Source organism: Ixodes scapularis, unplaced genomic scaffold (assembly GCF_016920785.2).
Source record: "Ixodes scapularis isolate PalLabHiFi unplaced genomic scaffold, ASM1692078v2 PGA_scaffold2__306_contigs__length_199485367, whole genome shotgun sequence".
In the NCBI taxonomy this organism is placed as follows: Eukaryota; Metazoa; Arthropoda; class Arachnida; order Ixodida; family Ixodidae; genus Ixodes; species Ixodes scapularis.
In genome coordinates, this window is record NW_024609857.1 from 193507358 (window position 1) to 193522742 (window position 15385).

At 50.4% G+C, this 15385-nt stretch overlaps 1 protein-coding gene across 1 annotated transcript in view; it reads left to right on the forward strand.

The window, feature by feature from the left end:
- The window catches only part of LOC8030131 (sphingomyelin phosphodiesterase-like), a 163506-nt gene that overhangs the window by 87599 nt on the left and 60522 nt on the right, over positions 1-15385 (forward strand). The window contains exons 9-10 of the mRNA XM_040208974.2: positions 7294-7376; positions 14986-15178. Of these exons, the coding sequence (XP_040064908.1) occupies positions 7294-7376; positions 14986-15178 (276 nt within the window). The remainder of the gene's footprint in view (positions 1-7293; positions 7377-14985; positions 15179-15385) is intronic.

A 15385-nucleotide genomic window follows, 5' to 3' on the forward strand; every position in this document is an offset into this window, starting at 1 on the left:
CAACCACACATTACAGAAAATGCTCGAGGGCGAGTCTATCTATGGCTTGAGGCTCTGCAGAGAGGTTCAATGTTATGATCAAATAATTGATACGGACGGCTGTGACACCTCGAACGAGGATAATTCCCATTTCGCCAAAGACGACATTTCTTTCTTTAAAAAAAAAAAAAACTAGTTCATAACGCCTTTTTAATTTTTTTTTTTTTTTTTTTTTGCAAATAAAATTGATCTGCTTTCGGTAAATCTGATAAATCCCTAAAAATACTCGCTGGTGTAAATAGTGCGGTTTCGGATTTATTGGGAAAACAAATTGGGGGGACTGCCTATTGCAAAAACTCGACTTTTTAGATTTTTCTAGAATCTTTAAACAAGTTTCCCAGTTATTTTTCTTTTATTGTCACTTTTGTTTGTTAGTAGCGGAAGAGAATGTCTACAGAACCCCTATCATACAAAGAGGGTGACCTCTCTGTGTAAATCGAAATCGCTGGTCATTTCAGTCGCACTTTTTTTTATACGCATTTCTGTCGACGCAGGCTCAGCCCCGTTTTTTTTATCAAGTTTCTTCCCAAGCCTGGCATTCCTTTGGCCTCCTATTGTTGAAGATTGAACTTATATACACGCTCATTTGACCCACCGGCGTTGACGACAGAGATTCTGGATTTGGTCAAAGCTTAATCCTCAGCACCAGCAGGCGACGGGCAGGAAGCGAAAACTTTCGACTGATTGAATCAGGTAATACATTTTACTAGGGTGCTTTGCACCTATCTCTTAAGAATGATCGTTTATGCCCGCATGTTTTGCCGCTTGCAAGTAAGCCTGACTAATAAAGGAAGCACCATACGCCTCGCTGAGTACCGGAATTTGAATTGGCACAACCAGCTAGAAAACGTGTCTCCAGAGAACAAAGTGTTTAATTATGCCTGTAGGCATAATTGCGGTTTTGCCACACGTTTAGTTTCGGTTTCGCCTTCGGCGTCTGGCAACGAGAGCCTGTTGAGGTATGCCGCCGGAGGGCCCGGGCGTTTGAGTAAACAGCTTCGAGTTACACTTTCGGGATCAGAGAGACACGCCCGCACTGGGGCCAACGCGGTCATGTATTGCTGTAACTTGTGTCGTAAAGTATAATAAATAGTCTTATGTACCGGACATCTCCACTACATAATTGGTGACCCGGAGTTCCGGACAGCATACCTCGGTCACACGATCCCAAGCAAGCTCCGGTGAGCAAACATGACTTCCACCAACGGTTCCACGGCTGACGCGGCCGCCCAGGCACCGCATTCCCTCACCGTCTCCACCGTCGCTCTCAAACTTCCGTGCTTCTGGCCGACGGACCCAGCCCTCTGGTTCGCGCAAGTTGAAGCCCAATTGGCGAAGAGAGAAATAACCTCCCAATAAAAAAAATTTCACTACGTAATCGCCGCCCTCAACCCAAGGGAAGTGGCGGAGGTGCGCGGCATCATAGTCTCTCCCCCGGCCGACCAGCCATTCGACCGGCTGAAACTCGAGCTCGTCCGCCGGACCACCCTCTCCGAGCAGAAGCGCCTGCAACAGCTCCTGACTGCGGAGGACCTGGGGGACCGAAAACCGTCCCAGTTACTCTGCGGGATGCGCCGGCTGCTCGGGGAGAAAGCTTCGACTGTCGACGACTTGCTCCTTCGGCAGTTGTTTTTGCAGCGCCTACCAGCTAATGTGTGCATGGTGTTGTTGGGTGCCGGAGGCAATGTGCTTGACGATCTCGCTGCCCTGGCGGATAGGGTAGTGGAAGTTGCGTCACCCAGCATCTCTGCCATCGACAGCTCGGTTCAAGCGCTTCCAGCCTCTAACGAAGTAATGAACCCGGTTTCCTTCACGGAATTCAGAGCCCTGTGCGACGAAGTCCTGCGCATCGCGCAGTCACTTGCAACGCTGGAAAAGCCACGGCCGAGACGCCCTCGCCTCTTTTCTCGCCCTCGTCGATCGTCGCGCACGCTTGAGAGTACTGGAGTTTGCTGGTAGCACCACCGCTTTGGCGACAAAGCCACGAAGTGCGTCCCACCCTGCGCTCAACAGGGAAACACCCGGGCCACGCACTGAAAGCGGCCGGTGCTCCTGAAATCCAGGCGCCGCTTTTCTCCATCTTGCACCTGCCCAACTAGCCAAAATAAGCAGCGGGGGGAGCCTTCAATGAACAGTTCCCATAATAAAAAAATTAATTTGAAGAGAGACGACTTGGTGCCATCCCAAACGCCAATTCAACATGAAAAATTGTCGCACATATCACTAGTGCCTTCTCAACCACGCCTATTTTATGTTGTGGACAAAGTATCCAAGATCCGCTTTCTGGTGGACAAAGGTTTAGAGGTCAGTGCAATCCAAGCTTCCCATGTTGATCGTCGGAGGCTCCCAAGCTACAACTTGCAAGCTGTGAATGCTATGAAAATTGCAACGTACGGCCAGCGCTCTCTGACGATGGACATCGGTCTACGCCGAACGTTTCGCTGAATATTCTTGGTTACCGACGTCAGTCACGCCATCCTCGGAGCTGATTTTCTCCGCCATTTCGGTCTTTTCGTTGACATGCGAAACACCCGGCTACAAGATGCCACAACGCTTCTGTCCGTGCACGGCATCGCGGAAGCCACGGGGGCGGTGACTTCGACACTACTTCGACCGCAAGTCAAGTAAGACTTCGAGGATTTGCTGCGTGAGTTTTCTTCCCTGACGTTCCCAGTGACCACAACTCGCCCCATCAAGCACAACATCACGCACCACATCATCACGTCGGGACCACCCGTTCATGCACGCCCTCGCCAACTACCACCTGAGCGACTGAACGTGGCTCGGCGAGAGTTCGAGCACATGCTTGAGCTCGGCATTGTGCGACCTTCCTCCAGCCGATGGTCGTCCCCACTGCATATGGTCCCCAAGTCCACCCCTGGAGATTGGCGTCCTTGCGGTGACTACCGCCCCCTCAACCAAGTGACCCAACCAGTCCGCTACCCTGTGCTCCACCTTTACGACTTCGTAGCCACTTTTCACGGAGCAACGGTGTTCTCTAAAGTGGACCTTGTCAAAGCCTACCACCAAATACCAGTAGAAGAAGCTGACATCGCAAAAACGGCCATCACTACACCGTTTGGGTTGTTTGAGTACACCCGGATGCCCTTCGGACTTCGAAACGCGTCGCAGACTTTCCAGAGGTTTATCGACGAGATAGCACGAGGCCTGGATTTCTGCTACGCGTATGTCGATGACATTCTCGTCGCCAGCACTTCTGCCGAAGAACATGCAACACACCTGCGACAGCTCTTCACTCGCCTCGAAGAATATGGTGTACTCATCAACCCAGACAAGTGCCAGTTTGGTGCTAGTGAAATTAATTTTCTGGGACATCGCATCAACTCCGACGGTCTTCGCCTGCTCGGTGATAAGGTGCAAGCAATTCTGGATTACCCTCAGCCAGGCAACAAACGAAAACTTCGGCAATTTCTGGGATTGATTAACTTTCACCGAAGATTCCTCCCAGGTTGCGCACGCCCACTGCAGCCTCTGAACAATCTTCTGTCATCCCCGGGACCAAACACCGCTCCGTTGGAGTGGACGGACCAGGCCCAGGCCTTGTTCGTGCAGATCAAGGAAGACCTGGCGGCAGCTGTGCACCTCGCCCACCCTCAACCAGATGCAGCTACACGCCTCATGGTGGACGCATCTGATGGCGGCGTTGCCGCAGTGTTGCAGCAGTTTGTTGGTGAGACTTGGCAGTCTCTGGCATTTTTCTCGAAGTCCCTGTCACCTTCAGAAACTCGCTACAGCACCTACGGACGTGAGCTGCTGGCAGTCTACATGGCAGTCAAGTACTTCCGCCACTTCTTAGAGGGACGGTCATTTCACATCATGACAGATCACAAGCCCCTGATTCACGCCTTCACCACCAAAACAGATGGGCTCTCCCCAAGAGAAGTTCGACATCCGGCGTTTATATCGGAGTTCTGCACCGACATCCGCCATGTAAAGGGGACTGAGAACACCGTAACTGACACACTCTCACGCTCCAACGTGGGCAGCCTTACGTCCGCTACTCCCATTGATTTTAACAAGATGGCAACGCTTCGGAAAGAAGATGAAGAGCTCAGAGATCTACGTGCTTCTTCAGCCACGCTAATTTTTCAAGACGTGCCCCTACCGGCGTGCACTCAGCTCCTCACATGCGACATTTCCACTGGCACCGCGCGCCCGTTCGTGCCGAAGTTCTTTCGACGCTCAGTGTTCGACTCTCTGCATAACCTCTCCCATCCCGGAATCCGCGCCACACAAGCATTGGTGAAAGCCCGATATGTGTGGCCGGGCATGAACACGGACATTCGAGATTGGGCTCGCACATGCACCCAGTGTCAACGCTCTAAAGTGCAGCGTCACACTGTTTCTCCGCTCTCTCCATTCCTGCCGTCCGATGCCCGGTTCAGCGAGGTTCACATTGAGATTGTGGGACCTCTGCCACCCTCACAAGACTGCTCCTACATACTCCTGTGGATCGCTTCACCCGCTAGCCGGAGGCTTTCCTTCTGCGAGATATGTCCGCGGAAACCGTCGTTAAGGAGTTTAAGCAGACGTGGATTGCGCGCTTTGGTACACCTTCTAAGATCACAACCGACCGTGGTCGCCAGTTCGAGTCTGCCCTCTTCAGAGAGTTCCTAACGCTCTTGGGAACACATCGGACTCGCACCACCACCTATCGACCCGCAGCTAACGGCCTGGTGAAGCGGATGCACCGGCAGCTGAAGGCATCAATCACCGCTTACGGCGAGCCCTCGCGCTGGACCGAGGTGCTGCCGCTGGTCCTCCTGGGCACGCGCACAGCACTCAAGAGCGACCTGCAGTGCACCAGCGCTGAGTTGCTTTACAGTACTACCTTCGTCCGACACCAACCCGTGCTAAAGGGAGTCCTCCCGTGTACCGGTTCAAGGAACCTGACACTTGTACCCATATATTCCTGCGTCGCGATGCTGTGAGAAAGCCTCTCCATCCGCCGTACGACGGCCCGTTTAAGTCCTTCGTCGTGGCACGAAGCACTACAAAATCGAAGTGCGTGGACGATCGGAAGTGGTTTCGGTGTATCAATTAAAGCCGGCTCACGTCGAGCATTCAATAACCACTCCAACTAGTGCGCCGGCGAGAAATTCTGCAGACTCTCCGACGACGCGTGGTGGACGAAGGGTTCGTCAACCCGTACGATTCGTGCCGCAACCATTTGTGCATGTATTATGATATTTTTTCAACATTTCTGGAAGGGGGAGCAGTGTGGGCATAGTTTCAGTTTCGCCACACGTTTAGTTTCAGTTTCGCCTTCGGCGTCTGGCAACTAGAGCCTGCTTAGGCGCCGGAGGGCGCGGGCGTTTGAGTAAACAGTTTCGAGTTACACTTTCGGGATCAGAGAGACACGCCCGCACTGGGGCCAACGCGGTCATGTATTGCTGTACCTTGTGTCGTCAAGTATAATAAATAGTCTTATGCACCGGACATCTCCACTACATGCCCCTAGTTCTGACAAATTAATTAAGACGATACAATGTAAACACGGCTTTTATTGAGTCGTCTATAAAAGAATTGTTTCGGTACATTTGCCTTCAACTTTCCTCTACCTATACCAATGACACTAAACAAGGTGTTTAATTTTTATTCGAACAGACTAAAAATAAAATATGGTAGATGAGAGTCAGACTAGGGTGGCCTAGAGTGTTGAGGCACCCTAAGTCAGTTTTTCCTTTATCAGGCTCGGTTAACATTAGACGAGGGGATAATTCTCATGGTGACTTGTCAAATCAACTAAATCACTATAGTAGCTTTTTAATGATTGCTCTTAGGGGTAATATTATAATTTCAATATTTACAGAAATTATATTTGAAGCCCAAATGAAGTGAAAAAAAAATTATTTGCGAAAATCTTACGATTTTTGAGATATTAACAGATACATATTCGAGTTCTTTCGCCTGATGTAAAAACTGCTTCAAAAAGGGCGTTGCCAGCCCACAGTGGAGCGTGGAAGACTGACGGCGTCGTCGAAATCATGTCGTCAGTATCGCTGCTGCGTGTCCTTAGTAGGTGCGCCGATGTCACAAGTGACGACGTGACCTAAATGACTACGTCATTCTCCCAAGCGTCATTGTGTGTAAGGCTAGATGCGCCCTCTTTGTAAAGTTTTAGATGAAGCGAAAAAATGCGTAATTTGATCGATTTTACCTAGAAAAGCATTACCGATATGTTTTTTAATTGGTTTGAACTCTAATTGTGTTAGCCGTCAACACTGGATATTCCAACATGAACCCTAAAACCAATAATTTCAAAATAATACGCAAGTTTTAGTTAATTAGTTAACTTAGCATGACTATTTATTTCTGTCCCCTAATGTCCGCTGAGCCTGATAAGTACACTCTAAAGGCGGAACTTGTCTCCCACCAACTTAAAAAAAAATATGTTCGAATGAAATTTATACCCAAGGTATACCCTGTATACCAAAGAAAACTCAATATTTTGTAGGCCTACAAAAAAAAAAAAGCTCCGACAAACTCCGAATTTGAGGTAGAAAATAAAACCCGAAAAATAGTCTTCAATTTTTCTTAAAAACGAACTGCCAAAATGCAGAACCAGATTATGGCGCACTCGTTGGTGTTTCCAATCACTCAATTCAAAGAGTGCATCAGAATTGGCGTCCTGAATGCCGTTTGCTTGAATGAAAACCCCAACAGGTTAACGATCTGCTAAAACTTTATTTCTGGCAAGCGGGCGTTATATTTTGTTAAAATATAAAATGTCGCCGATTTGGTTTCGATCACTCATGCAAAAACTTTCACAAGAGTAAATATTATTACAAAAACATAAGAACTGGAGTTTACTGAATTTATTTCGTGTATGAATGTTATTCATAGTTTTTCAACCAAAGACGTTGAAGGTGCCACACCAGAAACGATATAAAAGAAAGTCGAACAAGCTTAAATGCAACAAATACCTACTCTGACTTACCAACTCTGAATTTTAGATTCTTATATATGGTTGCCCCTCAATCGGTTACGATGCAATGATATAGCCCAATCGGCACCGATAAAATCTATCTTTTGGAGGATAGCAATGATCTTATAATATGCACTTATGGAATGATGTTTATAACCAAAAGTTATTTACAATTTATAGCATGTACAGAGACTTAGTGTCCGTAGGCTAGGAATAGATATGCTAAACTCCATGACGAGGAAAGAAAACAAAAATAATGTAGGATCTCATTCGTGAGAGTCTTAACCTCTTGTGCAATGGTGCAGGTTCATATCATCGGTCACATCCCACCTGGAATGGACGACTGCCTTCAGGTCTGGAGCGAAAACTACCACAGGATAATTTCTAGGTAAGCGTGGTTTTCATTTCTTCGCGTTAGACTGTATCGCCAAAAAAGCACTGAGCGGCGCTTCGACATCGCCTACCGAAAACTACTGTGAACTGTTCTAGGACATTTGATCAAATTTAGACTTCGAGTTTCTCGAACGTTCTGCCAACCATTTCTGCGGAACGCGCGAAACACGCACCAGGAGCGAGTGCCCCGACGCCTTTTGCTTCTAAGGGCCGCTGATTTCAGTGCTGCTACAGTGGACTAGAATACATGGTAGTGTTGAGGCTGGCGCAGCTCGGCAAGGAGAGCTCACGAGGCTACGCGTGTAGGTGATATGCGCGGCGCTGCTGCTCTTGGTGCAGTTAGGGTGCCTTCATGTGCGCTTTGCTTAGGGTAGTGGTATCTGGCCATTTTGCTCCGCACGTTTATTTTTCTTTTTTGTTCAGAAGCGCGAGAAACAGCGTGTCCCTGCTCGCGTTTGTGGCGCTGACTGTGCTTTGGCGACATTTTGTTTTCGTCGATTTCTTTGTATTTTCCCCGTGAGCGCGTGCTGTCGGCATCGGATACTGCAAAGGGTGGCATCTCTCTACACAGAAGGACATTGAGGTACCCTAGGTGCAGTAATGAATGGCTGGATCTCGCTGAGCTTGACTGATAATGCGTCAAGCGTTCGCAGCCGTCCGCAAGGCTGTTATCTTTGTTGCGTTAATTTTTCGCGTCGGTTGCATTTGCGAGTTGACCATGCTGTTTCTCGGCCGGGCTAGACAGCGGCATTCCTTACGGTATTAGCTTTCGATTTAGAATCAATGGGAGATTTTCTACCGCCTAGGGTCGCGACAGTGCCATCCCTCTAAGTACTGCCTGAACCATCCAGAACAAATGTTTTGACCACTGGGATTACAAATGTATGCCAATGCACTCATATGAAAAAGCAGTAGTGCGCTGATTGAAATACTTCATGCTTACGAAAAGTAGAGGATTGTTTATAGAAATTTGTTTTTTGAGAAGACGAAGAAGTGTTCTGCCGAAGTTTCGGCAGGCAGGCGGCCTCAAGAACTGCAGCTCTAGCTAGTATTGATATTCATCCCGTTCAACCCCGGAGCCCAATGAGTGAAGGCCTACACGGTGAAATTAAGGTGTCTTGCCAGATCGCGTTCAACCGCTGTAAGAGGAATGCGGTGACTGCGACCCCACCGAGCTGCTGTGGGAAAGAGAAACTACCGCCTAATAATATGCAGGCTGCAAAAAAATAGCGCATTTTGTTCCCAGCCCGGACGAGGCTATTTTCATTCCCTGTTTGATCGCCAGGCATTTCTAATTTGATGTGCTCTTTTGGTTGTGCTGGAAGGTGGACCCATAGAAGTGAAGTCAAAGTGCCGTTGGCGAGACAGCACCAAAAACAACGCCAGCTGGCCTCGCAACCAAACGCCTAATGCGATCGTGAAGGGCGGTGTCTTTTTTCGGCGTTCCAAAGAAATAAATATGGCGTTTGCGTTCTAGGCGTCAGTACAACGCGCCTAGAGAAATTACATACAGCGGCTGTGCTTGAGGCGCGTGGAGTTCGCACTGCAGGACTCTGGGATCCTGAGTTCAATCCCCGCCCCTGCCTGTGGATCTGTATGAGCATGTTACTTGCAAGTTGTCGTGCATCACTACTGCGTGGTGTAAGTTAGAGACCCGAGGCTAGCGGTTGAAGTGAACTGTATAAATTTGTCATCTGCAGCTGAGACACCAGGCGCTTTTGAGGCTCACTAACTTCATGATGTCTAAACATACTCACCACACAAATATTATTATTATTACTCCGGACTGTGGTTCAATCAAGCTCTTCGAACAAGTTCGCGAGTTGGGTGCCAGAACTTTTTTATGGCGGACATTTATTCTGGAGCTTGTTAGAGGCCGCTTTGTTCTCGTCAGTTGTTATGTCCTCACTCAAAACTAAAACAAATGAAAAAAAATTATGCGATAGTCAAAGAACACATTTTTTATGCCATTGGTGTGTCAAAGGGACGCTGCCCGACGAAACACATCTTCGTGACCGTCATTAGTTTGTCGAAAGCGAAACTGGTTCTCAAGCCACAAGAGGGCACTGACGTTTAAATTATGGCCTACTTTATATTCCTAGAATATATGCGTGCAACACCACAGCCGGGCATTTGTTTTCATGGGCACCTATCTTGGAGTTCCCACAGGAGAATGCCACTGAGCTTCTTCGAGTTTCATCTGGCATCTTGTACCGTTTACGTACAGCACCTTATGTGTCGATGCGTCGCGAGGAGCACCTGGCGCTGGAAGAGTCCATCTTCCCGCATGATATAACTGGGAATAGGGCATATCCTAAAAAGTATGTAAAGGTTAGGTACTATATTTTATACAATAACATATATCCTACGATATGCGGTGCATGGTAGGATATGAGACAATGAATTAGGAAAGGATAAAATAAGAGCATTAAATATTTTGTTGTGCGAAAGGCACAGCTGGGTAAACATTTGAGTTGTAGTGGAGATGTCCGGTACATGAAACTATTTATTATACTTGACTACACAAGGTACAGCAATACATGAGCGCGTTGGCCCCGGTGCGGGCGTGTCTCTCCGATCCCGAAAGTGTAACTCGAAACTGTTTACTCAAACGCCCGCGCCCTCCGGCGGCATACCTCAGCAGGCTCTAGTTGCCAGACGCCGGAGGCGAAACCGAAACTAAACGTGTGGCGAAACCGAAACTAGACGTGCGATGTCCACACTACTCCCCCTTCCAGAAATGTTGAGAAATTAAATTAATACATGCACAAATTGTTACGGCACAAATCGTACGGGTTGACGAACCCTTCGTCCACCACGCGTCGTCGGAGAGTCTGCAGAATTTCTCGCCGGCGCACTAGTTGGAGTGGTTATTGAATGCTCGAGGTGAGCCGGCTTTAGTCGATCCACCGAAACCACTCCTGATCGTCCGCGCACTTCGATTGTGTAGTGTTTCGTACCACGACGAATGACTTTAAACGGGCCGTCGTACGGCGGCTGGAGGGGTTTTCTCACAGCATCGCGGCGCATGAATATATGGGTACAAGTGTCAAGTTCCTTAAACAGGTACACGGTAGGACTCTGCTTAGCACGGGTTGGTGTCGGACGGAGGCTGTCCATGATTGTCCGTAAGCGTGACACGTACTGGAGGGGATCTGGAAGCTGCTCGTCTACGTTGGCTGCAACAAATCGACCGGGGAGCCGCAGGGTAGTGCCGTAGAGCAACTCAGCGCTGGTGCACTGCAGGTCACTCTTGAGTGTTGTGCGCATGCCCAGGAGGACGAGTGGCAGCACTTCGGTCCAGCGTGAGGGCTCGCCGTAAGCGGTGATTGATGCCTTCATGTGCCGGTGCATCCGCTCGACCAGGCCGTTAGCTGCGGGGTGATAGGCGGTGGTGCGAATCCGATGTGTTCCCAAGAGCGTTCGGAACTCTCTGAAGAGGGCAGATTCGAACTGACGACCACGGTCGGTTGTGACCTTAGAAGGTGTACCAAAGCGCGCAATCCACGTCTGCAGAAACGCCTTAGCGACGGTTTCCGCGGACATGTCTCGCAGGGGGATAGCCTCCGGCCAGCGGGTGAAGCGATCCACACAAGTGAGTATGTAGGAACAGTCTTGTGAGGGTGGCAGAGGTCCCACAATCTCAATGTGAACCTCGCTGAACCGGGCATCGGACGGCAGGAATGGAGAGAGCGGAGAAACAGTGTGACGCTGCACTTTAGAGCGTTGACACTGGGTGCATGAGCGAGCCCAATCTCGAATGTCCGTGTTCATGCCCGGCCACACATATCGGGCTTTCACCAATGCTTGTGTGGCGCCGATTCCGGGATGGGAAAGGTTATGCAGAGAGTCGAACACTGAGCGTCGAAAGGACTTCGGCACGAACGGGCGCGCGGTGCCAGTGGAAATGTCGCATGTGAGGAGCTGAGTGCATGCCGGTAGGGGCACGTCTTGAAAAATTAGCGTGGCTGAAGAAGCACGTAGATCTCTGAGCTCTTCATCTTCTTTCCGAAGCGTTGCCATCTTGTCAAAATCAATGGGAGTAGCGGACGTAAGGCTGCCCACGTTGGCGCGTGAGAGAGTGTCAGCTGCGGTGTTTTCAGTTCCCTTTACATGGCGGATGTCGGTGCAGAACTCCGATATGAACGCCAGATGTCGAACTTCTCTTGGGGAGAGCCCATCCGTTTTGATGGTGAAGGCGTGGATCAGGGGCTTGTGATCTGTCATGATGTGAAATGACCGTCCCTCTAAGAAGTGGCGGAAGTACTTGACCGCCATGTAGACTGCCAGCAGCTCGCGTCCGTAGGTGCTGTAGCGAGTTTCCGCAGGTGACAGGGACTTGGAGAAAAATGCCAGAGACTGCCAAGTCTCACCAACAAGCTGCTGTAACACCGCGCCAACGCCGCCATCAGATGCGTCCACCATGAGGCGTGTAGCTGCATCTGGTTGAGGGAGGACGAGGAGCGCAGCTGCCGCCAGGTCTTCCTTGATCTGCACGAACGAGGCCTGGGCCTGGTCCGTCCACTCCAACGGAGCGGTGTTCGGTCCCGGGGATGACAGGAGATTGTTCAGAGGCTGCAGTGTGCGTGCGCAACCTGGGAGGAATCTTCGGTGGAAGTTAATCAATCCCAGATATTCCCGAAGTTTTCGTTTGTTAAGTGGCTGAGGGTAATCCCGAATTGCTTGCACCTTATCCCCGAGCGGGCGAAGACCGTCGGAGTTGATGCGATGTCCCAGAAAATTAATTTCACTAGCACCAAACTGACATTTGTGTGGGTTGATGAGTACACCATATTCTTCGAGGCGAGCGAAGAGTTGTCGCAGATGTTTTGCATGTTCTTCGGCAGAACTGCTGGCGACGAGAATGTCATCGACATACGCGTAGCAGAAATCCAGGCCCCGTGTTATCTCGTCGATAAAGCTCTGGAAAGTCTGCGACGCGTTCCGAAGTCCGAAGGGCATTCGGGTGTACTCAAACAACCCAAACGGCGTTGTGATGGCCGTTTTTGCGATGTCAGCTTCTTCCACTGGTATTTGGTGGTAGGCTTTGACAAGGTCCACCTTAGAGAACACCGTTGCTCCGTGAAGAGTGGCTACGAAGTCGTGCAGGTGGGGCACAGGGTAGCGGTCTGGTTGGGTCACTCGGTTGAGGGAACGGTAGTCACCGCAAGGACGCCAATCTCCAGGGGTGGACTTGGGGACCATATGCAGTGGGGACGACCATGGGCTGGAGGACGGTCGCACGATTCCGAGTTCAAGCATGTGCTCGAACTCTCGCCGAGCCACGTTCAGTCGCTCAGGTGGTAGTCGGCGAGGGCGTGCATGAACGGGTGGTCCCGACGTGATGATGTGGTGCGTGATGTTGTGCTTTATGGGGCGAGTGGTCACTGGAGACGTCAGGGAAGAAAACTCACGCAGCAAATCCTCGAAGTCTGACTTGACGTGCGGTCGAAGTAGTGTTGAAGTCACCGCCCCCGTGGCCTCTGCGATGCCGTGCACGGACAGGAGCGTTGTGGCATTTCGTAGCCGGGTGTTGCGCATGTCAACGAGGAGACCGAAGTGGCGGAAGAAATCAGCTCCGAGGATGGCGTGACTGACGTCGGCAACCAAGAAAACCCAGCGAAAAGTTCGGCGTAGACCGATGTCCATCGTCTGAGAGCGCTGGCCGTAAGTTGCAATTTTTGTAGCATTCACAGCTTGCAAGTTGTAGCTTGGGCGCCTCAGACGATCGACACGGGAAGCTGGGATTGCGCTGACCTCTGCACCTGTGTCCACCAGAAAGCGGGTCTTGGATACTTTGTCCACAACATAAAATAGGCGTGGTTGAGAAGGCACTCCTGATATGTGAGGCAATTTTCCAGGTTAAATTTGCGTTTGGGATGGCACCAAATGTTCACTCTTCAAATTAATTTTGTTATGAGAACTGTTCATTGAAGGCTCCCCCCCGCTGCTCATTTTGGCTAGTTGGGCAGGTGGAAGATGGAGAAAAGCGGCGCGCCGGGAGGCCAAGGGCACCGGCCGCTTTCAGTGCGTGGCCCGGGTGTTTCCCTGCTGAGCGCAGGGCAGGACGCACTTGGTGACGTTGTCGCCAAAGCGGTGGTGGTACCAGCAAACTCCAGTACTCTCAGGCGCGCGCGACGACCCACGAGGGCGAGAAAAGGAGCGAGGGCGTCTCGGCCGTGGTTTTTCCAGGGTTGCAAGTGACTGCGAGATGCGCTGGACCTCGTCGCGCAAGGCTCTGAATTCCGTGAAGGAAACCAGGTTCTTTACTTCGTTTGACGCTGGAAGCGCTTGAACCGAGCTGTCGATGGCAGAGATGCTGGGTGACGCAACTTCCACTACCCTATCCGCCAGGGCAGCGAGATCGTCAAGCGTCATGTCTCCGGCACCCGCCAACACCATGCACACATTAGCTGGTAGGCGCTGCAAAAACAACTGCCGAAGGAGCGAGTCGTCGACCGTCGAAGCTTTCTCCCCGAGCAGCTGGCGCATCCCGCGGAGTAACTGGGACGGTTTTCGGTCCCCCAGGTCCTCCGCAGTCAGGAGCTGTTGCAGGCGCTTCTGCTCGGAGAGGGTGGTGCGGCGGACGAGCTCGAGTTTCAGCCGGTCGAATGGCTGGTCGGCCGGGGGAGAGAGTATGATGTCGCGCACCTCCGCCGCTTCCGTTGGGTTGAGGGCGGCGATTACGTGGTGAAATTTCGTTTGTTGGGAGGTTATACGTCTCGTCGCAAATTGGGCTTCAACTTGCGCAAACCAGAGGGCTGGGTCCGCCGGCCAGAAGCACGGAAGTTTGAGAGCGACGGTGGAGACGGTGGGGGAAAGCGGTGCCTGGGCGGCCGTGTCAGCCGCGGAACCGTTGGTGGAAGTCATGTTTGCTCACCGGTGGTTGCTTGGGGTCGTGTGACCGAGGTGTGTGTCCGGAACTCCGGGTCACCAATTATGTAGTGGAGATGTCCGGTACATAAAACTATTTATTATACTTGACTACACAAGGTACAGCAATACATGAGCGCGCTGGCCCCGGTGCGGGCGTGTCTCTCCGATCCCGAGAGTGTAACTCGAAACTGTTTACTCAAACGCCCGCGCCCTCCGGCGGCATACCTCAGCAGGCTCTAGTTGCCAGACGCCGGAGGCGAAACCGAAACTAAACGTGTGGCGAAACCGAAACTAGACGTGCGATGTCCACAGAGTAAAACATTATTAAATAGTTTATTTGTCTCCTTAAAAAAAATTGACAGATAACGGGAGCGAGTCTTTATGCCAGAAATGTATACAAATTACGGGAGATAGGTTCGCGCGTACTTCGTGCCATGTTATAAAATACATTGCCAATCCGTTGTTTAAAATTTATCACTTGAGGGTAAAACGAGGTTTAAAAACATGGAGCTGGGACATAGATTGCTTAAATATTATGTTGATTTTTTAATATTTTCCTTGCTTCCAGTTTTCGAGCTGCAACTTCTCACTGCATTTGCTGAATACCATGTTCCGCCCACAAGCACGACTGTTTTTTTTTTATGTTTTTTTGTTTTTGTTCTTGCTGGCCCGAAAAAAAATTGTTGCATGCGGTTCTTGAATAAACTTTGTTGGTATTCGGACCGCAGGTTCGAGGACACCGTTCGCGGCCAGTTCTTCGGACACACACACATGGACGAACTCGAGCTCTTCTACGACCCGACAGACGCCAAGCGGGCCATAGGCGTGGCGTACCTGGCACCCAGCGTCACCACTTTCAATTCGGGGCATCCAGCCTTCCGTGTGTACACTATCGATGGAAACTATCCCAACAGCACGTGGGTAAGTACTAGTGTTCTAACAAACTTCTCGGATGGTCGTGCAGCATCGTACATTCCACATGCTAGACGTTGCGGGAGCAATGACGAGCGTACATGATGCTTTTGCGATATTTGCAACTCTTCTATGTACGTTGCGAGTACAGCTTTTCCGTAGTATTTGTTTGTGTTTTTGGTGTCCATAATTTGTGACGATTCGGCGTGCTACTAG